The sequence below is a fragment of the Herpailurus yagouaroundi genome, unplaced genomic scaffold (assembly GCF_014898765.1).
Source record: "Herpailurus yagouaroundi ecotype Mexico unplaced genomic scaffold, PumYag 161, whole genome shotgun sequence".
Taxonomy (NCBI): Eukaryota; Metazoa; Chordata; class Mammalia; order Carnivora; family Felidae; genus Herpailurus; species Herpailurus yagouaroundi.
The window spans coordinates 3,883,210-3,900,213 of NW_024412402.1; the positions used below are offsets into that span (position 1 = coordinate 3,883,210).

General features: G+C 42.5%; 1 protein-coding gene across 3 annotated transcripts in view; it reads left to right on the forward strand.

Moving 5' to 3' along the window:
• POU2AF2 (POU class 2 homeobox associating factor 2) overlaps positions 1–17,004 on the forward strand; it is a 72,560-nt gene that overhangs the window by 34,601 nt on the left and 20,955 nt on the right. Inside the window, exons 1-2 of one of the 3 annotated variants that reach the window (XM_040482931.1) lie at positions 1,154–1,532; positions 11,149–11,252. In XM_040482931.1, coding sequence (XP_040338865.1) covers positions 1,523–1,532; positions 11,149–11,252 — 114 coding nt within the window. In that variant the 5' untranslated portion in view covers positions 1,154–1,522. Of the gene's footprint in view, positions 1–1,153; positions 1,533–11,142; positions 11,253–17,004 lie in introns of those variants that run through there. The other 2 variants (XM_040482930.1, XM_040482932.1) reach the window with 2 other exon arrangements.

The following is a 17,004-nucleotide window of genomic DNA, read 5'->3' on the forward strand; positions in this document are numbered from 1 at the left end:
AACAAAGGTAAAGAGATGTGAAAGTCGATGACTTATCTGAAAACCCCCGAGGTATCAGCTACAGCAAGCGCAGGGGGTGGGGGGCAACCTTCAGTATTTATTAAGAATTTCGTGGGGTCAGGAGCACGTTTCAAACGCAGATTATCCGGCACATTGCCAGATGCTGTTCTCCAGATCCCACTGATCCGAAATGGGGTAAGGCCATGTGAGAGATACAGCCGGGTTAGAGGACCAGTAGATCATACCTGTGTCAAGTCCCGAAATTCCAGGGTTGGTCTTATGCCAATCCTGGCTGACTCTGAAGGTGTTCAGGAACTAACTCTATTCGGGACTGGGAGACAGAACCAAAATTACGTTAAGAAGCAATTCTGGGTTCTTGAAGGTGAATAAGGGAAATGTCAGAAAGTACCTAAAATCTGTCTTTTGTTTTGTTTTGTTTTGTTTTGTTTTTGCTCTAGAGGAGTTTATGACACTGAGTATACATCAAAAAGACTCTTTAAAAAAAAAATAGCAAGTTTGTTTTAAAAGAGAGCTATCTGGGGGCACCTGGCTAGCTCAGTCGGTTAAACCTCCGACTCTGGATTTCAGCTCATCATGATCTCATAGTTCCTGGGATCGAGCACCCTGTCGGGCTCTGTGCTGACAGCATAGAGTCTGCTTGGGATTCTCTCTCTCCCTATGGCTCTGCCCCTCCCCTCACTTGTGCTCTGTCTCTCTCTCTCTCTCTCTCTCTCTCTCTCTCTCAAAATAAATAAACTTTAACGAATAGATTAATTAATTAATTAAAATGTAGCTATCTGGGCCCTATTTCAAAGATTCTGAATTAGAATTGGGCATGGGCACAGGTGCTACCTGTTACCAGCTCCGGTGCTAATTCTGAGGTACTACCAGGTTTAAGAACCTGTACCTTAGATCATATATTTATGTTTTGTGTATAATAAGGCTATCCAATTGTATTAAAATGTATTTATTTTGTATTCATTTTGATTTTGTGTCTTCCTAGAATTCTATCTATATCTGAAAGATGCCTAAAAACTGTATACTCGTGATACATACCCCTAAGTATATACAGGCATAGAACCTATATTTCTAATTGGGACACATGAGCTTTTCCATAAGCACTATTTTTTGAAATTTAACTCCAAATTAAATTAAAGAAATAGAAAAAGCTGCTGTTGTTCAGAAAACAAATCGTGCATTCTTTGCTTCTACAATAAACTTTTAAGAGAGTTTGTTCCTAGTGGAAATTCATTGTTACTAAATAAAAATCTTGAGGAAGAAAAAAATACCTTATATATAATCCACATTGGGGATGCAAATTGTAGAGAAACAGACACCAAAGGATTTGCATTTAATCAAATCTAAAGCAAGTCATTTCAGAAGCATCACTGACAGGTACAGAAGCCTTTCCCATCAGGACCAGGCTGACCTTTCCAGAGACTAGGATCCCTTATCAAGGAGAACACATTCACCAGATATCCTACATTGCCGTTAAGAAGGAGATTCACCAGAACCATCCAGAATGGAAAATGGTGAGTCACTCTCAATTATTAAAATTAAAAAAAAACTTTAATAATCCTAATGTTTATTTTTGGCATCACAAAGTCATAATGCAGAGCAAAGGGCAAGAAGAAATAGCCCTAAATTCTGGCTAGAACATATAAAAGTACAAAAACGCGACTAGAGACCAACAATTTAGAACTCTTGGTAACAATTTCATAATTCTTTCACATTTGGTTACTGATTGTTAGGTTTACTTTTGCTGCCTAGAGCTTAGGTAGCTATCTGTTTTGGAGACCAGCTCTACTGAACATCATTTTTATACAACAAAGACTTAGGTATTACAGCACTCTTTTCCAGGCGAGCGAAACGTTGTGTTAAATGGAACAACTCTCAGTAAGCTCTCAAAGTTAAGGAAGGTGCAGGAGAGGAATCCAGATTTATAGAGAACTCGAAAGGTCTTTTACTCATGCATCTTGATTTAGGTTCTTAGCCTAAGAATGGAGGGCGGTCCACATACGTGTGATAGAGAACAGCCCGAGCTGTTGTCTCATGCGTTCAAACTGAATATAGATCTTTCCCAGTTTGTTCACTCTTGAGGACACAAATGTGAGTGGCAACATGGAGTAAAACCCACCCATCCAGGAACAAATTTGAGATTAAAAAATTAGAATTTTAAGTGTTAACAAATAATGACAGAGTATTTCAAAAAATGCCTTGTGAGGTACCTTGAAGGAAAAATTGGTATTTTTTGTAAATGCCTCAGCTCTTCAAAGTCTGATCTCAAAAAATAAGCGGATAGAGCCATCACACAAGTGCATCCATGTGCTGCGGCACGGAATGGGTTATTGACACAAGTGTTAAGTTTTGGATGCAGCCGTGAGGCTTTGGGTGGGAGAAGGGTCGTCATGGGGAGGGGTCTGTGAGCGAACCGAACTTGTGCAAAATCCTAACATGCTAACTAATTTGGCCTCACTTAAAAATTTTAGTCTTTCTTTCCAGTTGAAGCTTTCATAAATAGTATATATTATTTTCTGCCTAGCAGTTGATATTTGAGCACTTCATTATTAATTGCTGAACTTGCCTTTCCTTGTATCCTTCTGGGGGTTTCCCATAATAACCCTGACATGACAGGAGCCCCACAGATCTGGAGTGGAATCACAAACACCAAGCCCCTAGAGAGTGTAGAGCTAGCACATTTTATTCCTACGTGGGTGTCTGCCTCCCTTCGGCAAGGGGGCTCTGATCCTCAGTGAGGCAGGCTGAGCTGGGCTAGGGCGGTGGTCAGGGGCCCCCGAGCCACACACCATAGGGACACCGGACTGTCCCGGACCTCATTCTTGGTACTTCGCTGGCAGGCCAAGAAATGGTACAAGCATGGATGTTGTCCATCAATTACCCATCATTCAGAATTTTTATTCTAATCTGTCTTGAGTGAGCATGTGCGAGCCCATCATCTATTATCTGAATTTTTCTGTCACCAAATGATAGAACTCAAAATATGAATTGCTCTTTCCTGAAGTTATGGGATGGTTTTCTATTTTATTCTCTGTTTGTTTGTTTGTTTGTTTCAAACGATCTCTGTTCCCTTACCTTAGATAACAAGCACCTGCTTAGGGACAGCAAAGAAGTGTATTCCAGACAGGTGTTATCAAAAATAGTAAAGTAGTAAAATAATACGGTGTTTACTCCAAATAAACACTATAAATGTGTTTTTTATAATATAAATTTAATATGTATTTTATTTTATATTTTATATATTTATATATATAACTTTATATATATTATATATTTTTATATATTTTATAATTTATATTTTACATTTTAAAATTTATATTATTTTGTTTTAATGGAGAAAATGTTTAATTTTCAAAAACAATTTTAAAGCAACAGTACCATTAAGTGTACTATGGGCCAAATTCTTTATCAGAATAGACAGCAATAAGGAGAGGACGTGACTCAGACAATTTGCTGCATGTACATAATGACAATATGGCAATACAAAAAACTTTTTTTCCAAATTCTAAAGGATAAGTTGATTCTTCATAATAAATTTGCTTGTGCTTTCTCTCCGGAAACACGGGTCTTTGTTCTCTCGACAACTGATCTGAATGCAAGTTTGTATCTAAGGGTATTTGAATAAAAACTCTCAAGCATCTCCTGGTTTATGCAGGTGTGGATTCTTTAAATAGACAATGCACATGGGGGGAAATGTTTGGGGAAAGGAATACTGATAGAATTTTTGACTCCTCTGTAAAGAGGGAGGGCAGGAAAAGTTAGAGAACTTTCCAGAATCCTCAAAACACCAAGAATAGTCCAGGTGACAGTTTAAAGAAATTGTACCAGGTTCCACTGCTTAATTAAAACTTATATGAGGGGCCCCTGGGTGGTTCAGTCAGTTGAGTGTCTGACTTTGGCTCAGTTCATGATCTCGCGGTACATGAGTTGGAGCCCCGCATCAGGCTCTGTGCTGATGGCTCAGAAGCCCCGGTAACAGGGTTTCGTCCCCCCTCTCATGAAAATGCTGTCTCCCACATTCTGAGAATATTTATCTTTCCAAACCTTATAGCCTTTCTGTGCTTCATTTTCCTCTAAGGCATTTTATTTACTCTACAAGTGTTTATTGATCATGTACTAGGTGCCAGGTTCTGGACACCACTGGTTATTCCTTTCTCTATAGTCCATCTTTTATTCACTTCCTTGATGCTAACACTCTGGTACATTACATACCTTCATTTTTTTTTTTTAATTTCTTTTTTGAGAGAGAGAGAGAGAGAGAGAGAGAGAGAGAGAGAGACAGACAGAGCGTGAGCAAGGGAGGGGCAGAGAGAGAGAGAGAGGGAGACCCAGAACCCGAAGCAGGCTCCAGGCTCTGAGCTGTCAGCACAGACCCTGATGCAGGGCTCGAACTCACCAACAGTGAGATCATGACCTGAGCTAAAGTTGGACGCTCAACCGACTGAGCCACCCAGGCACCCCAATATATGCCTTCATTTCTGACCTCTCCTCCCTACTTCCACCTTCCCTGTCCCCTGCGGTCCCCTGGACATCAGAACTGTAGCTGCCACTGAGGCTCAGTGCTTGGATACCTAGCCTCCTATTGCCACAAAGTCTTCCTTTGAGCCCTTTATTTTTGTAGTTTTGGTTACCATAGTTTTAAAGGTGTTTCTTAGAAGTGCTGGTCAAAGCCATCATCCTATCTATAGGGTATTTGAGTTTGATTATGCCAGCACAACCTCAAAGTCACCGTGTTCAAAACCGAACTCTTATTTCCCCATCAAAACCGACTCTCTTCCCTGCCTTCCTGATTGTTCTTCTTAATCCTGGTGGTCTTTTTTTATTGTGCATATGCATGTGTGTATGTATGTGCATGTGTGTGTTTTCTTTTGAAAGTTTTCTTAAATCTGTCTCTTCCTTGTCATTTCCACTGTCTCTGGTTAGCCTCTATTTTACCTTTTCCCATCCTCTGTGGTCCCTCGCCCTCAAACCCATCCTAGGCTCTGTCTTCAGATTAATCTTCCAAAACGGTATTCCAAATCTTCTCCGCAAATGATAAAATCACAAGATTCTCCTGTTCAAAACGCTTAGTGGTTTCCATCACTTACAACATAAAGTATAATTTTTCAGTCTGTTTTTCAAGACCTTCAACATGTTCGTTAATGTCACCACCACCCCTCCCCGACTCCAAAAAACAGGATGCTTTCAACAAATAATTAAGAAATAATTAAAAATAATTACTATGTGCCAGACACCATTCAGGCATTGGCACCTGAGATGTTTCAGTGAGTAAGAAAACAAGCAAATATCCCCACCTTCGTGGAGCTTACATTCTAGCAAACAGCAGACAGCAGTAGGCAATAAACCTAATGCATAAGGAAATTATATAGGCCATCGTAAAGTGACAAGTGGTCCATAGAAAGAAAAAGTAAAGTGGGGTGGGGCAGGTTAGGAGTGTTTCGTGGGAAAGATGCAACTTTAAATGTGTTCTCGTTGAAAAGATGACATTGGAGCCAAGACGTGAAGGGGACACAGGGGTGTAGCCACGCGGATAACGGGGGGAAGAATAATCCAGAGAGAGCGGACAGCCAGTGCCAAGGTTCTAAGGCAGAAGTGGTGTGCATGGTGCATTTCAGAGGCTGATGGGAGTACGGTGAGCAGGGCGAGAGTGTTGGGAGGTGAGATCAGAGGTATCGTGCAGCAAGGTTACCTGGGGCCATTCTAAGGACTTTGGCTTTGATTGAAATGGGGAGCCCTTTCAGTATGGTGTTGAGAAGAGAAGTGACACCGTTGTGCTTTGTTTTTTCACGGATCTCTCTGGCTACCGGGCTGAGAATAGACTGGGACACTGGGGGTGAGGGATGCTGAAGGCTCCTGCAGTAATCTACACGACAGATGGCAAGACAATAGCGGTGCAGGCGGGGAACAGTCGGCACCATCATGAGTTCCTCGAGGACAGCCTGTGAAGTACAAGAGGGAGCGAGTCCAGGAGGATCCCGATAGCTTTGGGAGTGAGTAACCAGCGGCGTGGAGGGAGTAACCAGCTGAGACAAAGGAGGTCTCCAGACGAAGCAAATGCGGAGGGGTGGGGGATGGAGTTCAGGTTTGGATGCGTGGGGTTCCCGATGTCCAGCAGACAGCTGTGTGAACGTGGACATCCAAGTCTAAAGTCCGGGCCGGATGGGTCTGGGCTAAAGGATGATGCCCATTTGAAATTCATCTATGTGGAGATGGCATTAACCCCCATTACTCCAGTTCCCTACCCTTTCCGCACCTGCCTTGTTCCTGCCCACCTCTGTGTTCCTTCATGCCGTGCCTGACGCCCTAGAGACCTTTCTCCCTGTCCCTAACTCATCCACATGCAATCATGTCCACCTGAATCACGTCCCTTCCCCCAAAAGTGTCACCGACCACCCAATGTGTGTTCTGCCCCTCCCCTACTCTTTCACATGTGAACACCTCACCTCTCTCACCAAACTGAGATCTCTTTGAGGACATCTGCTACATGTTCTAAACTTCTTTTGCATCCCCTGTGGCATTTCGCCCCTGCTTTGCACTAAGTCCGTGCCAACTGGTGTGTAAGATTGACTGCTTACGACAAACCTTCAGAAGTTCTCATGTGTTTATTTGCCATCTCACGAACTTTCTCCCTCTATTAATTACCGTGTGGTTATTTGTTAAGCTTATTTAAAATAGGTGTATTCCTTCTAGGCTTTTTGGCATACACATAAAGCACAAATTGGTGAGTCAGATTGAAATCACCAATTAAAAAGCCCTTCAGGGAAGAGTGAAGCCAATTCTGTCTGCAGACCCACAGGGGATCCAGGCTGGACCCCTTCAGCCCCACCCCCTCCTCTCTCTCAGACCTGTGTCCACTCCCACTGGTAATCACCAGACACCAGACGTTCCTCTTTCGGCCCCGCCGGGAATACACAAATACCTATGGTTGGCCCCCACCCGAACAGGAGCACTATAAAGTCCTTACTGTTATGTATACCTGTGATTCTCAAACTTCAGAAAACATCAAAATCACCTGGGGGGCTTATTAAAACATGAATTGCTTAGCCCCAGCCCTAAAGTTTCTGACTCAGTACATCTGGAGTAAGGGCGTGAGAATCTGCACGTCTAGCAATTTCCTAGCGATGCTGGTGCTGCTGGTCCGGGGGTCACACTTTGAGGATCACTGGGGTGCTTTCTCACTTTGACCTGTCTGTCTGGCTTTGCCCCCTGCCTTGTTCTGACTGTTCGTGCCCTAGTCACTCTCCTGCTCCAGGCTGCTCCCCTGCACGCTGGAGCTGTCTCAGCCACTGACCACACACATGGCCGCCACCCCTCTCTGGCCTTTCCTTATCCTAGTCTCGGGGGTTGAGAGCCAACTCATGCCCTTGCCCCCAATTTCTTGCTTCCTCTTCAACCCCATTCCCTCATTTTCTCCCTTTTTCCTAAATCTTTAGTCCCTTCCTCTGACCTACTCAAATATCCTCAAATCTCTGCCACCCATAAATATATAGACATAAAAATGTAAGCAGGGTGCCTGGGTGGCTCAGTCAGTTATGCATCCGACTTCAGCTCAGGTCGCGATCTCACGGTTTGTGAGTTCAAGCCTCACGTTGGGCTCCATGTTGACAGCTCAGAGCCTGGAGTCCGCTTCGGATTCTGGGTCTCCCTCTCTCTCTCTCTTTGCCCCTCTTCTGCTTGTATATATATACATATATAGTGTATATGTATACATATATATACATGTATATATTGTATATTTATATATATGCAAACCTCTCCCTGACCCTGTACTTCTCTGCAATTATCATCCAGCTCCACCTTCCCTTTCTCATTCAAGCTTCAAGAAGAAATCTCCATCCCTGTCTTGGCCCTTGACATTATTATCTGGCTTCTAACTAGGCTTCCAGAGTTTCTCTTCTAAGGTTGACTGAATTGAAAGCAGTGAGTGCCCTGCTTTCCTTATCTTTCTGGACCATTCTGCCACCCTTCCTACTTTTTCCTTCTTTCCTGAAGTCTCTTCCCCTGAATTCTGTGATGCCTCCTTCCCCTGGCTTTTCCTGGTTCCTCTCCAACTATGTCCTCAATTATGTTCTTCTTCATGTCTCTCTTCCTCCTCTGACCACACTTCACCTGTGGATGCTCCCAGGCTTCTGTCTGGAACCATTTAGTCCAGAGCTCCCCAACCAGTATGTCAGGAATGAGGATGATAGGAGTTTCCAAGATATTGATCCTCCCAGGCCATGGGAGCAGCCTGGTCTGCTTATGCTGGTGTGCGGGACGGTATCGTTTCTTTGTGTGCCGTCACGTGACTCCACCTTTCAAGCACTCCCCCCTCCCACCAGCAATTCCATCCTCTTTCCTGATTCCTTTACCACCAGCGTCATGATGGCTCCAGAACTTATGTATCCAGATCGATCCCATGGGGAAAACTCGAGAATCACCCTCGAATCTTCCCTCTTCTTTCTCTCCCACACCGAAATAATTTTCAAGTGTCTGCTCCTTGCCCTCCTATCTACTACTCAGACCCCATTATCTCTTGCCTGAATTCTTCTAGAACCTCATGACTGATCTCCCTGTGGCTTTGTGATTCTTACATCTACCCTCCACACAGCTGCCAGAAAAGCCTATCTAAAATGCAAATCTGACCGTATTGGCCCCTCGCTTAAAAGCCTCCGTTGATTCTTTGCCGACAGGATGAAGTCCAAACTCCTTTGCCCACCAGAAGCTTCATGACTGAGGCTGTTTCTTTCCTCTTCTGGCCTCCCTCCCTCACTCCCTCACACACCTTGCTCTGTTCCTGCCTCCAGGATTTTGCCCCTGTGGTCCTCAATGTCTGGAATATTCTTGCCCACCTTCCTATCGCTACGCAGCATCCCTCCAGCCTGTGTTGTCCCCTGCTCTCCCAGCCCCTCCCCGCCCTCATAAGGAATTGACACATCTGTGTTTTTCTGAATATCCTAGGCGTGACTCTGCTGTTGCCCTTAGCACATTTGCGCTACAATTATTTTTTAAGCTCCTCTCTCCTCCCACTAGATAGCAAATTCTTTTGCATCCCCAGCTCTGACGGGATGCCTGACACACAGGAAATACTTCAATGCATCATTGATGAGTAAATGTAGCCTTAGGCTTTTCCAAAAGCGAAGCATACACTCTAGAATCAGAGCTTAGTTTCCTTCGCAACAAACGTAAAGTCATCAAGTTTTAAATTGGAGGCTGATTTGAAAGTACTTCAAGCCTCTTTGAGTAAAAGATATATAGGCCAAAATTAGACCCTGTTAAAATTATACCGAAAGGACCATTCAAATAACTTTATTTTGCTGAAATCATTTGTGTGGTGGCTTCATTTAAACTAAATGATACATTGCCTTGGAACCTAGATTTTTTTTCCTCTTAATTTTGTATAGGCATTTTGTATAACACTTAATAGTTTGGCATATTTTCATATGCCTGTCTTATAAAACGCTGCAGAGAGATTTTACAGACAAAGAAAATGGGCCTGAGAGGTTACGATTGTCCCGGCGCAGTGACTAGAGTAACATGTGCTCACGTAGGCACTGCTTTTTGGGCCAGCAACCTCTTCCATCCCATGGGTCGCTCTGCTTTTGGTTTGGATTGTGTTATTTTTTCCTTTCTTCCTTCCTTTTATTCTCCTTGTGATGGTATTTGACTCATAAGTCAAATATATCCTAGACTATCTACCAGTTTAAGCAGATTAGAGAATATTTTTGGTGATATGTGTATACATGTGCGTACACGTGGGTACATCCTGCCTAGTGCACTGATACCGAATCCAGGTGGCATTGCTAATACACCAGCAACAGCTCGGTTAAAATGAATTGAAACTATCCAACCTACAATAGAACAGTGATTTCAGACTTACAAAATATCTTATAATTCCTGCAGTTTAACTACGATCTATTGCTTGAATGCTTTCTCCAATTGACTAAACAAAAGGTTCTTCTACCGTTGCTTGACCGTCCTCGCTAACAAGGAACTCACTATCCCCAGAAACAGAGTTGTCAATTTCAGAACCTTGGGGACACATTTTTCTCTATAGTCTGTTATCTCTCTGTAATTTCTTCATGGTAAAAAATAGCTAATTTTTCCAGTTGTTAGGGTTAGAATCTGACCCACGTCTGGATCCCAGCTCTTATGGCTTATTAGCAGCTATGAGACCTTGGCAGATAACTGAGCCCCAGACTTCAGGTCCTTCCTTTTTAAAATGGCTCAAGTGAGGGGCGCCTGGGTGGCGCAGTTGGTTAAGCGTCCGACTTCAGCCAGGTCATGATCTCGCGGTCCGTGAGTTCGAGCCCCGCGTCAGGCTCTGGGCTGATGGCTCAGAGCCTGGAGCCTGTTTCCGATTCTGTGTCTCCCTCTCTCTCTGCCCCTCCCCCGTTCATGCTCTGTCTCTCTCTGTTCCAAAAATAAATAAACGTTGAAGAAAAAAAAAAAAAGTTTTAAAATGGCTCAAGTGAAATAATGCAAGTAAATTACTGAGCACTGTAATATGTTCAGTCGGTGCTTGTAGTAAGTGCTTAACAAATATTTGTTGAATGACTGAACGACTCTTCCCTTATCCTTGACCTAGTTTCAAAGCAGCAACTCCCCGTGTCGAAAGACTGTATTTTCAAAAATAAAAACTGCTTAATTTAGTGCAGTAAACAGGAACACATGATTTTCTTCTCAGGAACCCAATCTGAAAACAGTCGAGGTGACCTGCTCACCCACATCAGGTAGAAATACAATACGGCAAGAATACTGTCACTCCATAAACTGAAGCATGCAAATCTAACTTTTGCATCAGGTAATAAGTTGCATCTGATTCCTGTCTTGCGATTAAAGCATAAATTATAAGCCTTCCCGGAATAAATCTTGACAAGTCAGAGTACAAAAAAGAGGACGCTTTGAGGAGCTGTTGCGTAGAAGATGGAATAGGGGGGAGTTTTTTCTGCCTACACAGAACTTGGATGAGTTTCTATCAAGGAGGGAAGACTAAACGTCCTCTTTTGGAGCCACTGCAAATTCAAGAAGTCTATCATTGCAGTGAGCAAACAGTGTCACAATTGTCAGGCCTTGAATGCGTCCCTGGGGAGGTTAACCTATTACTCTATCCACATTTGATTGTTACTATTCCATTTGCTTAAGTCACAGGAGACTACAGCAAACGCGTGTATCAAGGCGTGAGAGTGAAGCACACGGTCAAAGACTTACTGGCGGAAAAACGATCCAGGCAGACAAGTAACTCAAGATTTAATGTAAGTCTCGATTTAATTCATTCTGAAGTCTTTGGGGGCCTCAGTCCTCTTTGAAAGCTAGTTATCTCCGCTCTTTCCTCTTGAGTCTCATATTCTCAATGGCAAAGCCCTCATTTACTTAGCACACACTATATAATTACCATTATTAACATTATTTGGTACCTCATTCGGTTAAGCATCTAACTTCAGCTCGGGTCATGATCTCACGGTTCGTGGGTTCAATCCCCACGTTGGGTTCTGTGCTGGCAGCTCAGCGCCTGGGGCCTGCTTCAGATTCTATGGCTCCCTCTCTCTCTGCCCCTCTCCTGCTCCTGCTCTGTCTTTCTCTGTCCCTCAAAAATAAATAAACGATAAAAAATATATATTGGGGTACAAATGTCAACCCATGGGCAAAAACCTGGAGAGCTCTGTGAACTTACTGGCTGGCTGTCTCAGCTCATGGCAAAGAATGGATGATATGTCCTGACTTTTTCATTTCTCCCAATCGTGAATTAATGAAGGCTTAGCTGGTGGGGACAATGCTAATCTTCATCGACACGTTATTCTAAATCTGATGGAGACAACTTAGAAAAACCCTCCGTATAGCAAAATCAGATGGAAATATCCGAGTTGGAGATGTCTTAAGTCTGAAACCTCTCTATCTGCCATCCATGTCTTCATAAATAGCTCTACCCTGCACTTAAAATGTTTAAGTAGTTGCACCCAGATCTCCAAAAATGCTCCTAGAGTGGAAATAGCAATTAGCTAGCAAGATGGGTTTATAATCACTTAGTCTATTGGCAAAATGTAACAACATGAATGTCAGGCATCTGTCGTGCGTTGCTGGATGCAGGACATGAGAGCAAATGTGGTAACGATGTACAGCGCCCAGCACAGGGGCTGGTACACAATGGGTACCCGTTCTTCCATTGTGGCTGCTCAGGATATGGGCACTGCATCCAACGCTGCTCTGGGATCAAATTTCTGGGACATGTTTCAAATGAACCAACTCCAGATCCTGTTTCCTCCCATCCAAGAGCTTTCACTGCACATCTTCTGTCTTCTTTTATTTTAAACCACATCCTCTCTTCTGGTGCAACAAACGGAGCTTAGCTGACGAAAAGAAAATCAAAATCATCGGCTCCTTGTCTATTCCTAGTACAGTGTTTCTTAGTGGCTGCTTAGAGTCATCTGGGGTGTGTGTTACAAATATCCATGCCAATTTCATATCAAGAAACGAAGAGAGAGAGAGAGAGAGAGAGAGAATTCAGAGTCTCTTCTAATGAACCACAGCTTTGTGGAAGTAATGTGGATGTCTTGGCCACAGCTACAGTCAGAATTGTGAAACCTAATGGGCGTTCTAGGCATTGGGAAGACAGGAATCACAGTGATGTTAAAACACAGTCAAGGAACAGATACTGTATCTGCCCAGTGTGCGTGAGGCTATAACTCACTCCTTGGCGTCATCATCATCATCAAGATATACATACAAAGATAAGGCACTATCCCATCCCAGACAGAATTACAGAAGAAAAAAAAAAAAAAAAAAACAAGAAATCATAGTATTTCCAACTGGTATATATAAATATATTCTTCTTTTTAAAACTACCTAACAATTTTTGCTCAAGATCTGTGACTATCAAATAGTATGTTTTCTTTAATTTTTGATGTTTTTACTCTCTCAGTGCTATAACAATATAAATATAATTCATAATAAACATATTGTTTGATTTCATTTTAAACTGCAGATTCCTTGTCCCGTCCCATGTACAAATGTGGAGATATTGGACAGGAGCCAAGGAATGGTCATTTTTCAACCTGCCCCTTGGCCGATTCCTTTGCTCGCCAGAGGTTGAGAACTTTACCATAGAGTACAGAGCAGGGGTTCGCTCACACAGCCAAGGTTCTTATCTCCACCCAGATTACAATTTGCTGAGCTATTGCTGTTGGCCCTGTGACACTGAAAGGGTTATAGTGAAAGTGGATACAAAAAACACATAATACATGGTCTATGTCATTAAACACCAAAAACCCTGGTAGAGAAGAAAATCTGTGTATCCATTTAAAAAATATAAGACTAGGGGCACCTGGGTGGCTCAGTCTATTAAGCGTCTGACTCTTGATTTCAGCTCAGGTCATGATGTCTCGGTTCGTGAGTTCCAGCCCCGTCGTGCTCTGTGCTGACAGCATGGAGCCTACTTGGGATTCTCTCTCTCTCCTCTTTCTCTGCCCTTCGCCCCACCCCCACTCAGGTGTGCTCTCTCTCAAAATAAATACAATTTATTTAAAATATATATATAAGACCCTATAACCAAGCATCAGACTAAAGACGAAAGACCAGGAGCATAGCCACATGCTAGGAAGACTACAATCCGGTTTACAGGGCACCTCTTCATATGTCGTCTCATCAGACAGACACACGAACTCTGTGAGATTGATATTCACGTGGTTTCCCATTGAACAGATGGAAACAGTGAAGAGAAGAAGAGATGGGAAGTGATTGTTCTCAGGCTTCATAGTTAGCAAATGGCAGGTCTTCTGGCTCCTGATTCAACATTTAAAAGGGACAGATCACTGGGATCTGAGGTAGAACGGTCCGATTCATGTTGTCTTAGTCCAGTTGGGCTATTGTAACAAACACCACAGCCTGGGTGGCTTATCAACAGCTAGATTTTACCTCTCCGACTTCTGGAGGCTGGGAGTCCCAAGTTTTTGGTGCCAGCGTGGCTAGATTATGGTAGGACCCTCTTCGGGGTTGCAGACTGCTGACTTCTGATTATGCCCTCATATAAAGGAAGGGTCTAAGGAACTCTCTGGGGGCTCTTTTATAAGGCCTCTGATCCCATTCATGAGGGCTCCGCACTCATGAACTACTCACCTCCCACTTGTTAATACCATCACACTGGGCATTAGGATTTCAACATATGGATTTTGGAAAGACACAAACATTCAGACCATAGCATATTCAGACAAGGAAAATCAAAATATAGGAAAATATATCATCGAGAAAGAATTTCTAGGACAGGAAAGGTGCAAAGCCACCCTAATTCTGGTACTTACTCTCAGGCACCAAATGCATAGGCTGCATGAACTTAGCCTTGTCTACAGGTTTGCATATATTTTTACCTGGGTCTCAACACTAGTGTATTACTCGTATCCTCTACTCGAATGACCTCTTAAATTGGGGTAATTAAATGTCTATATTCCCAAAATATGGTTATTTGGGCTTAAGTTACCTCCATGAATTGATTTCACTGTTCATCTGTCAACCACTATTCTAGAATATCTGCGTATCTCAAGAAAGACACCATATTCCTTAGAGGTCCTATTACTGTCCTCATTGCAAATGCTAACCTGTTCAGCAGGAATCATGGAGAATCACATTGCTGGTGGGCACTTGGGGTTCTAACTGGATGGATGATTCTGAGCCTACCTTCTCTTTTTCACGCCAATACACTAGGCAGCTCTGGGTTGAATATCTTGAATATGTTTGGTTAGGGAAGCCATCCTAACAAGACCATGTTCAAACTTGGCTACTGACAGCATGGGTAATAACCAATCAGAGGCTAACTTGAGGAGGTTGGAGACCCTACCATGCGGTTTTACCATAGAGTGTGCTGGCCAAAAAGTGGACCCTCCCAATGATCCCACATCAAAACGCTGGAACCTATGAATGTTACCTTATGTGGCAAAACATGTGATTAAGTTAAGGATCTTAAGAGGAGGCACTTACTCAGATTATCCAAGTAGATTTTGTCTTGCATGACTCTGAATGCAATCCCATGCATCCTTCTAAGAGAGGGTTTGAGAGAGACACACGCACAGAGGAGAAGACACACAAAAGAGCAAGAGGCAGTGGGGTCAGGAGGCAGAGGCTGGAGTCATGCAGCCATAAGCCAAGGAATGTGGGTGGCCACCAAAAGCTGGAAGAGGCAAAGAATGGATTCTCCCCTAGGGTCCTACAGGGAGCACAGACCTAGCAACACGTTGATTTGGGCTTCTGACCTCCAGAACTGATAGACATTTCTGACTCTTTAAGCCACCCAGGTTATGGTCATTTGTTACCGCAGACCTAGGAAGCTAATGCACATATATGATGAAAGCTACTTCCCTCTGGATAAGTATCCTTTAGGAAGTATCCATCTGATGCCCAAATTGGTGTTCTTTTCTTTGCGACAACACTTTGATAAGTTTACATAGGCTGTGTTAGTCCATCGTTACCGCAATTTCCTTCCAGAACATCTGTTTTTGATACCGTGAAATGTTTTAATGTTTTTCACATCTTTGCAGTAGGAATCAAAAAGAAAGAAATCCCGTTCACCAAAGAGATTTTCACCAAAGACTGGACCTAAAACCATTTCTATACAACTTAGCCATGATCCTGTGGTTTCACACTATTACTGTGGACATCTGTTTTTAAATAATGGTTTTTCTCTTTCTTCCTCAAATCTTTCTGGGTCATCCTTTACCACACTCCTACATTTTCTAGCAGAATATTTAAACTGTGAGCCATTCACCCACATCTAGTACCAAAAAATATAAATAATGAGACTTTTGATGTAGGTTTTTCTTGCATGTTTTTTCAATTACACTATTTCACTTGAGTTTCATAAAAGCAAATCATTGAAAAATTTTAATAACATCACAAAATTTAGTTAACTCTCAGTTATTTATAGTACAGGAAAAAAAGGATTTAACAAGAAGATGCAGTGAGGCTCCTAGCGACAATTTTTCATTTTGCTTTGAAATCCAATGAACAATTTGCAGGCTATTGAGCTTTCTAATCAAGTTTTTCTTAAGCTATCATAAAGATTCATTTAAAAGCCTTGAGTACATAACAGCTGGCATGAGGGGGAAAATTTCAACTTACTAACTAGGAAGCAGAGATCAGTTTGCAGTAAAAATTGTGCCGCAGAATGGGGACTTACAAGGCAGTTTGGAAGAGATTATGAACAGCCTGGGATCAGGGTCTGCTGTTCAGTCTATTTTATTGGTTTATGGACATCCTAATCACTCTCTTGCTCACTCCTCAAAATATGCTATAGTGAGGACCAACAAGGAAATAGATATGAAAGTTATTTTAAATTAATATTCTACGTAAATGTGAGGGAAAATACATGAAGACTTCTGAGGTGTTTTGGAAGGCCTGAACTACAGAAAATGTTAAGGAGATAAATCCCAAGTGGGAAATGGATTTGGATTATATTTTGAATTCTATGTATTATACATATACAAACCAAAAGTTAACTGTTTCCACTTGTCATGATTCTTTCACATCAACCTCGAATGTTTGCTTTCCACATCATAACTACTTACAATTGCTTTTGTTTTGTGTATTTTCCTAAATCCTTACATTTAAATGAGCTGATAAAACGTCCATGCCCCGAACACATAGGATAAGGCCATATTGTCAGCTGGGTGTCTTGGTTCACAATATGTCCTAATTATTTCTGGAAGGAAAACATTGTAAACACAGGAAGAAGTCTGACAATAGTACATATCGATGACAAATTTGGAGTAACAGCAGGTAAGTGGGTGCCAGATAGTGCATTTATGGCATAGGGTAATTGGAAGTGTTTGATCTTTATGGAGAGATGGCGAACCTCTGTGAGCCAGATGTGTGTTGCCTAGCGCCATCCATCATAACTGTCTGCCTTTCGATCGAGACTGCTAGTTAGAGTTTTGTTTAGTTATATATCCAGCTGCTGTTTTGCAGTATCAATCACATGCACACTTCAGTTACCACCAAGTATAAACACTGGGATGTCCATAT